This window comes from Alligator sinensis, unplaced genomic scaffold (assembly GCF_000455745.1).
Source record: "Alligator sinensis unplaced genomic scaffold, ASM45574v1 scaffold588_1, whole genome shotgun sequence".
Lineage (NCBI taxonomy): Eukaryota > Metazoa > Chordata > Crocodylia > Alligatoridae > Alligator > Alligator sinensis.
Genome location: NW_005842244.1, coordinates 1,324,701 through 1,333,425, shown reverse-complemented (window position 1 = coordinate 1,333,425; position 8,725 = coordinate 1,324,701). Strand labels below are relative to the sequence as shown.

At 45.9% G+C, this 8,725-nt stretch overlaps 1 protein-coding gene across 12 annotated transcripts in view; it reads left to right on the top strand.

The window, feature by feature from the left end:
- The window catches only part of DOCK7 (dedicator of cytokinesis 7), a 158,611-nt gene that overhangs the window by 128,460 nt on the left and 21,426 nt on the right, over window positions 1-8,725 (top strand). For all 12 annotated transcript variants that reach the window (XM_025208687.1, XM_025208686.1, XM_025208684.1 and 9 more), the window contains 5 exons: window positions 1,476-1,572; window positions 2,463-2,597; window positions 4,073-4,225; window positions 6,476-6,634; window positions 7,332-7,432. In XM_025208687.1, the coding sequence (XP_025064472.1) occupies window positions 1,476-1,572; window positions 2,463-2,597; window positions 4,073-4,225; window positions 6,476-6,634; window positions 7,332-7,432 (645 nt within the window). The remainder of the gene's footprint in view (window positions 1-1,475; window positions 1,573-2,462; window positions 2,598-4,072; window positions 4,226-6,475; window positions 6,635-7,331; window positions 7,433-8,725) is intronic.

Genomic DNA, 8,725 nt, shown 5'->3' with positions numbered 1-8,725 from the left:
GGAAAGAGAGATGTAGGATCAAATTCCTTCCTGGTGTAATTCCATAGTAAAGAATAGGGTTACACCAGATATACATCTGGCCCGTGGAATTGTGTGTCATCAGCTTGCTGATAGCACCATGCCCCAAACTTTATCCCAGCTACTAGCCTCACGTACACATTCAAGAGCAATGAACTGCTGTTGTAGCTAAGATTATTTCATTTTGTGTTAGAACATCCCCCAGTTATACTTGCTCATTCTGAGCCAAGGTCAGCTGCATGCAATTCCCAGTTGTTTGCAGTGAGGTGTGGGCACATACTACATGTAGTGGTGAAATTTGGCCTTTTAACATCAGAGAATGGACTTTATAGCTCATTAAAGAAGAATATTATTCAGAGCCAAGAAATATGTACACCATTTGAAGTAACAGCTCCCAGCCCTTTCATATGCAATAGGTATTGGAATAGCATTAAGAGCCTGCATGTTGTAGAGATACAGGATGCTTTGGAACTTCCACAGGAGGCAGGGTATGTGGGAGGGAAAGGGGTATGTTGCAGCAGGAGCTCTGCAGAAGGTTGTAGCTGAGTTGGCCAGAATTTCCTCTGGGGGCAAGAGGGAACTAACATGATAGTGGGAGTCCTGGCACCCTTTGAAGTGGCAGAATGTGTGTCCCGCCACTTGGGCCTTCCATTCACATTGTAGCATTCCCCTGCATAGGAGTGTGAGAGGTGGCACCCCCTATGCCCAGCCACACAAAGCAAGATACAGTCAGGCACTTAAAATTGCTACTGGATATTTGCCAGATTCTTAAAGATAAGCAGTGCCATTGAAGTCACTGGACAGTTTGTGAGAGTAGGTTTGGGACCATAATCAACTTTGCCAGGAAAGTTGCATTGCATTTAATAGCAAAATTGTGTGATTTGTCTCCTGAAGGCAGATACTAAAAACCTGCACTGGCCAATCCTAATGAGAAAAGGACAAATACCACATATACCTATTGTGTATTTTACATTGGAACCTGCTTAGCTATAAGGCTCAACAGCGCAAAAAATGCTCATGTAGCACCACCTTGTGTTCATATTCTGTAACATAGTCATATGTGCTTAGTTCTTTTGTTGCATGCCTTATGGTGCTGTAAACTGGCTGTGAGCTGGACTTTGATGCTTAATCTGTTGTTACAGCATTACTGGTAAAGTAACAAAGTGAAAAAATATTGTGACATACCCCAAGAATAATAAGCTTTATCACAGTTAATTTTTTTATACTTAAAAAGCCAAGTCTTTCCCCTCACCCAGACTCTTAAATATGTTAATGAATTTAAATATCCTCGTGGTGTTGACCATTACTAATTATATGCATTTATAATAGCATTTTTCCCAATAACAAACAAATATGTTTGCTGTGAGAATGTGTGGGCCTTGATTTGATTTTTTTTTTTTTTTTTTTTTTTTTTTTTTAACAAAATGTAATTCGAATATTTTCTTTCCTCTGGTTAGATCAAGGGCAGAGATAGAACATGAAGCACTTATTGATGGAAATCTTGCAACTGAAGCTAATCTGATTATTTTGGATACTTTAGAGATAGTTGTCCAGGTAAGAACGCTTGGGAAATATCACTGGTGTTCTCATAACATGTCCTGGCGGGGCAGGCAGCTCGCTTTCTAAAGCAAGGCCCTCCTGTTATTCAGGGCCGGCCTTAAAACCACTATCAAAGACTTTACACTCTGTTGCTGCAGCAGAAAGGCAGAGCATGGAGGTGTAGGACTTCTGAGATAAAAGATTCTTCCCCAAACTAGTAAGCAGTCACTTTGTTAATTTGCCATCATTTCTCCAGCCTTTTCAAAGGGTGCTCATCCTCTTCTCTGTAGGAGTACACAGTGGTGTCAAACATGGTGCCCACAGAGCTGTTTCATCCAGTCCATCGGGCTCTGGGGAGCTGGAATGAGCAGGAGCTGCAGAGTCCTGATGGGCACGTGTGTTGGTGCCAGGGAGGGTGCTAGTGATGGCTACATTACCCCTCTACTGCTGCTGTTCACCCCACCACCACCAGGTGTAGATCCAGGCTGGGCGGCTCTTTGCAGACTGGATCTATCCCATGAGGAGCCCCGCAATCAGAATCCAGCCTGGGGGTGTAGAAGTGACACCCCATGGAGTACAGGAAGTATTTGTTGATACAGTTAAAGTACTGTATCGTTCTGATTATGAGTCCAACTTTTTTCCCTCCAGCAGAACCATAGCGCATAGGGGCCAGAGCCTCAGCTGGCTCAAATCGGCATCGCTCTGCTGACTTAAGTGGAATCATACTGATTTCCATCAACTGACAAATTGGCTCAAAAGCTGCACAGTTCTATAACCTCACCTAAACTATTCAAATAGCTTCTCATACATTTGAAGTGCTGCATGTTGTTCAGGACCATTACGTGCTCTGCCCACCTGAAGGGTCCATGTTATTTATAAAACAGTTGGTTTAATTTTGCCTGCAGACCGTTTCTGTGACTGAATCCAAAGAGAGTATCCTTGGTGGGGTGCTGAAAGTGCTGCTGCACAGCATGGCTTGTAATCAAAGTGCACTTTATCTCCAACACTGCTTCGCCACACAAAGAGCTTTGGTTTCAAAGGTGAGTTTCCTGCAAATGCTGTAATGTTTTCTAGTGGTTTATCTTTGTCAGTGTTTGAGCCGCATCGCTGCAAAGTTCTTGTTCTGTACTTTCTAACATGAATATTTAAATTATCTGGTTTGATGAATGGAAACAAGTTTTCATTAGAGTCATGGTCCCATCCTCTGCACAAATACAGGATTGCTCTTCCTAAAGTATCCCAGACAAGCAAGCCTCCTCTGAAGGGATTCTGCAAAGTCCCTAGGCAGCTTGTTTCATTGTCTCACTGCTCTTGCAGTTAGATGATATCCAAGGAAAAAATCCTAAATTTGCCTTCTATGAGAGGGGTGAATGGTTTTCCTTCATCTTCTTTGTGACAGACTTTCAAGTACTTGAAAACTGATATCATCTCCCTTCATTTCCTTTTTTTTCAAACTAAGTACGTGTTTAGTTCTTTTAACCTTTCCCCATATGGTATAATTGCCATCTGTGCTCATAGACACCTCAAGTTGGTTTTGTGGTCAAGTCAAGTTTGGTTTTGTGGACTGATTGTTTAAACGTGTCAACATTTTTCTCAATGCGCTGGGTGAAATGCACACCTGATATGCAAATTAGAGTTTCTTCTACTCAGTTAGACTGCCTGAGAGCTATTTCCAGCTTTCCCGTCTCCTGGGCTAACGAGGGCCCATGCTCCTATAATACACAAAAAAGGTTACTTTCTTCTACTGAAACAACACTTTTCTTCCCCTTCTTCCATCTCCATACTGTGCAAGTTTTTGGCTTCTTTGGACATAAAGAATGTGTGTGTCACTGGGTGCATCTACACGTGCAGTTAGTACAGAGCAATAAACTCAGTGCAATTCACACTAGAGTCTGTGGCTCCCAGACACAGCCTGGGACCACAGTAGTTAGAGCTGGGGTGGAGCAGCCGCAGGCTGGCAGCAGGCTTGGTGGGTCAAGCTCCGGGTGACAGAGGGGCTGACTCAGGCATAAGGGTGTTACAATGCAGAGCTAACCAGCAAGCAGCCCCTGCATTGTAGCACCCTCCTGCCCCAGCCAGCCGTGGTCACCACCTACATATGTGTTGAGGCAGCGTAAATTACTCCACCGTAGCATAGTACTTGTCCCGGACAATGCTATTCTACTTTGGAGTTAATTCATTTACTGCACCCTAAGATGGGCACATGTGTAGATGGTGACAATTTACTGCAGAGCTAATTAGTCAGATCTGCAGTAAAACACATGTGCAGATGCACCTACTATCTGTAATAGTCAGGGCTGGTGCCCAAGGATCTAACTTACCTGTCACTTGAATTTGACATACATGCCTCGCAAAGTTTGAAAGAAAGTTTGAATAAATAACTCTGAGTCTCAGTTGGCTTAACACAGAATTTGAGGGGACTCAAAGAATATGAAATGTGTACCAATGTGTTCCTTCTAATATGACTTGGTTCTGGCAGCTGTGGTAGTTAATTCCTTGTGTCTTGTCATTTCAGTTCCCCGAGCTGCTGTTTGAAGAAGAGACAGAGCAGTGTGCTGACCTGTGCCTAAGGCTTCTGCGACACTGCAGTAGTAGCATTAGCACAATACGCTCACATGCTAGCGCTTCACTTTACCTCCTTATGAGACAGAATTTTGAGATTGGGAACGTGAGTATATCATCATGCAATTGCTTTATTAGTCTTGTTAGGTTATTATTTGTGCAGTAGTGAGATAAGAGTTGCTTGTGCTGGGTTCTGTACATATCTCTAGTGAGACGCAGTCGGTGCCTCAAAGAAGTTCCGGTCTAAATAGGCAGAACAGGCAAAAGTAGGTGGGGAACTCCAGGCACAGAGGTAAGGGAACTTTGCTTAATCAAACAGTGAGTGACAAAGGGTAGAAATCCAGTCCCCTGAGTACTAGCCCAGTGTACTGTCTAGGAGAGCAAACAGTTATTTTATTAAGAATTGTAAAGACCCTGATGAGAATCTCCAGTCAAATATGAAGCGTCTCTGGAGTCTTAAATTGAACAGTCCATTTGTTTATTACACATTTCCCTTGATTTATGCAGTACATGCACATAAATCAAATTTGCATAAAGCAAACCCACTTTATAATGGAAGAAATAGGGATAGGTTTCTATGTTGGCTGCTCCCGGGCCCGCTCCAGCACAGGCTGGGGTGAGTGCAGACAAGCAGAGCCCTGGGCGGTGCCGGGCACAGCACTCACCCCAGCCCTGGATGCAGCGACCCTGGGAGCTTCCAGCACCAACTGCTTGCAGCCACTGGGCTGCGCCATGCCCCGAACCCCCCAGGGCTCTGCCTGTCCCCACTCACCTCAGCTTCTGCTGCAGCTGCCCCGGGAGCAGCCGATGCCAGGTGCCTGTAGCTGCTGGGCTGCACCGTGCCCTGGTGCAGGCAGCTGGTGTCGGCTGCTCCCGGGGCCGCTCCAGCATGGGCTGGGGTGAGTGTGGACAAGTGGAGCCCTGGGCTGCAGCAGTCCCAGGAGCTGCTGACACCAGCTGCCTGCACCAGGGCACAGTGCAGCAGGAGCTGGGGTGAATGGGGACAGGCAGAGCCCCGGGGAGTTGGGAGCACAGTGCAACCCAGCAGCTGCAGGCAGCTGGCGCTGGCCACTCCTGGGGCTGCTGCAGCCAGGGCTGGGGTGAGTGGGGCCATTGGCCTTTCCCATCCCCCAACAGGCTTACCTGCTTGGGCCGGGGGGCATCTATGCTGATCACATAAGAATGAATTTACCTTGCATATAACAAATTATGAGTCTAAATATGCTCATCGCATAAGAGCAAATCCACATATAAAGAATGTGTCCACAATACCTTGCAGTGCTCTTGTAACACATAGCCTCTCTGTAGCTGTGTAGAAGTGTGCCATGAGCATCGTCATCTCAGATTCTGCCCCTTCTGCATGAGTCCTTACCTGTTTATGGGACAGCCTAAGGGGGCATTTGCAGGAACTATGCTCTACCCCTGTTGCAAACACCTCTGCAAAATAGCCAAAGCCAACTGCATAGGCACTGCCTATGTTCTCTGTCTTTGAATTTCAACTGGTTTGGTGCTGCTGGGTTTTGTTTTTGTCTGAAGCTGTTTGCAGCTATTGAGATCCAAGCCTGATTCTCCCCACATGCACTTTAAATTATAATGAGGGCTCCCAGTGTTAGCTTTACCACTTAACGTTTTAATAGCACCACTGCAGCAATCATACAAAGTGTACCCCAAGTACCTTGTGTTTCCTTGCTTTATTTGGCATCCCTATAGGTGAGATTAGATCTTTTTTTCTCTCATGACACAGACCTTGCTGTCAGTGAACAGTAGAGACTGAAGAGGGAGTAGGTTTTGGGTTCAGATTCTCCTAGCTGGATGATTGACAGCAGAAAGGGGATGAGCCCACAGAAACCCACTGGGATCTGAATCCATAATGCCTGTCTGTGCCCAGTAAGTGGATCTTTGGCCTCTGGGCCAGTACAAAATACTGGGATTCTGCAGTTGTAGATCACACACATTGTTTCCTCTAAGTGGAGCAAGACACATGGGGACCGGAAAGCCATTTCTTATGTAGTGCTTGAGAAGAGATTAAGAGGAGGAAGGGAATGTAAAGCCTTTGTCTGCAGAATGCTAACCTAGAATTCAAGTAATCTTGTCACATGCCGAGCAGACACACAGCTGATCAGTAATGTCAGAACAAAGCAGATACAGCAAACTGCTGCTCTGTGCAGAGGCAGGAAAACGACTGAGCATCCTCAGCTGGCCAGCCCCTTTAAAAAAAGAAATGATGTTAGAAAACTTGTTGTTTATCACATACTCTTCTGCCAACTCCTACCAGTATTTGTAACAGTCAGTAATCTGACATTAGCATCAATGCTGTCATTACTGTGGAATTATTGCAGCAACTTTTATGTTGCAGAACTTCGCTAGAGTGAAAATGCAGGTGACCATGTCTCTCTCATCACTGGTGGGGACATCCCAGAACTTCAATGAGGAATTTTTGAGACGTTCCCTGAAGACTATTTTAACCTACGCTGAAGAGGATCTGGAACTCAGAGACACAACATTCCCCGATCAGGTTGGAGAAATACTGAGTTACGCTGAACCCCTTAGAGCATCTGCATTTTCTTGAAGTCTTTGGGCTAGCTCACTTTCAGTTGTTACAACAGGCTGTTTTTAGATTAAGCCATGTAGAGCAGGGAGTGAAGTACATTACCTGGGTCAGGGACAGATAACATTTGTGTTTATGACCCATGAGTCAAGTGTTTAAAACCTTAGACTTTAACATTGCAGCTGCAACTGATAACAAGGTGCAAAAGCTCAGAGATGCAGGGTAAGCTATGGCCTCAATTTCATGTACTTCACTCTGTCCGTAGAAATTAAGGTGGCAGGCAGCAGCCACTACCACCCAGCTACTGGAGAGCATACATCTCCATGTACTTCTAGTGCCTCTATTTCAAAAACCTCTGTAATGAGAGCACAGAGTGCACCTTGGGAGGATGCACTCATGGAAGGGCCCATTAAAGCCAGGTGACAGTGCAGGAATGTCAGCAGGTACCTTATGTGAGCTGCTGGATCCTGGAAGAGGCCTTAGGAGAGGTGGTGCTCGGTGCTGACATGGGGGAGTCTTATGTTGCTTGACATAGAGTTTTGCCAGAATAGCTTGAGGTCTCCTGGCAAAACTCTGTAGTGTGGACCAGGCCTATTGGCATGTACATGGTAGTGCTTAGCATAGTTCTGGATGGCAGTTCACTGAATCGGATTCTGTGTTGCAGGTCCAGGATCTTGTATTCAACCTCCATATGATCCTCTCTGATACAGTTAAAATGAAGGAACACCAGGAAGACCCAGAAATGCTGATTGACCTGATGTACAGGTAGAGTTTACATTACTGTTGCAATCAGATAGCTGCACATAATGGACAGTGGAGGTCACCAAACTATCAGCATTCACTCTGCCATGATATGTGAAAAGCAGTCAGTCACAGAGTTGGAAGGGACCTCAGGTCATCTGGCCAAACCCCCTCAGGAATGCAGGAGTATTATCCCTAAATCATCCTGGACCGATGCTTAGCCAATCTCTTCTTGGAAACCTGCAGTAAAGGAGATTCCACAACATCTCTGGGCAGTCTCTTCCACTGCCTTACTCCCTTAGCAGCCTTGCTGCATTTTGGTGTAGGTAGGACTTGAAAATGCTCTGTCATGCTGAATTTTGATTATTTTTATTAGCATTCATTTTAGTTTAAATGTAAATCTACTTTGCATTTGTTATCATGAGCTCCACTATGCCTAACATACAACTGTCACTATATGAACAGGTGAGAGCTCTTAATGAGCAGCCCAAGACTGCACCAGCCTGGGTGTTCAGGTCCTGTGGAAGCTTATGCAGCATCTGCCTATCCTATATGTGGTCCAGCCCAATGCTCGTGGAACTCGGGCAGCAGGACACAGAGCACAACAGCCATGACCTAGCAAAGCATATATATAACATGGTGTCATTGGGAAGATTAGGTATTTAAAAATGAAGAAAATGTGTGAACAATTTGCTAGATGAGAGCAGAGAGCTGGGCACCCATCGGGATTGAGCCCCTAGGTGTGGTATTTCTTTCATAGATTTCATAGACATCAGGGCTGGAAGGGACCTCGGAAGATCATCGAGTCCAGCCCCCCACCCAAAGGGCAGGAAGTCAGCTGGGGTCATAGGATCCCAGCAAGATAAGCATCCAGTTTCATCTTGAAGGTGTTCAATGAACGCGCTTGAACCACCTCCGGTGGCAGGCTGTTCCAGACCTTGGGGGCTCGGACAGTAAAGAAGTTCTTCCTTATGTCCAGCCTGAAACAATCTTGAAGTAGTTTGTGACCATTCGACCTAGTCGTCATCCCTTGGGGCGCTTTGGTGAACAAACGTTCCCCCAGATGCTGGTGGTCACCCCTGATAAACTTGTAGGTGGCCATCAGATCACCCCTGAGCCTGCGCTTTTCCAGGCTAAAGAGCCCCAGGGCTCTCAGCCTGTCATCGTAGGGTCTGCTTCCCTGACCTCTGATCATGCGCGTGGCTCTTCTCTGGACTCTCTCAAGCTTCTCCACATCCTTTTTGAATTGTGGAGCCCAAAACTGGACACAGTACTCCAGCTGCGGCCTCACTAAGGCCAAGTACAGGGGGAGAATGA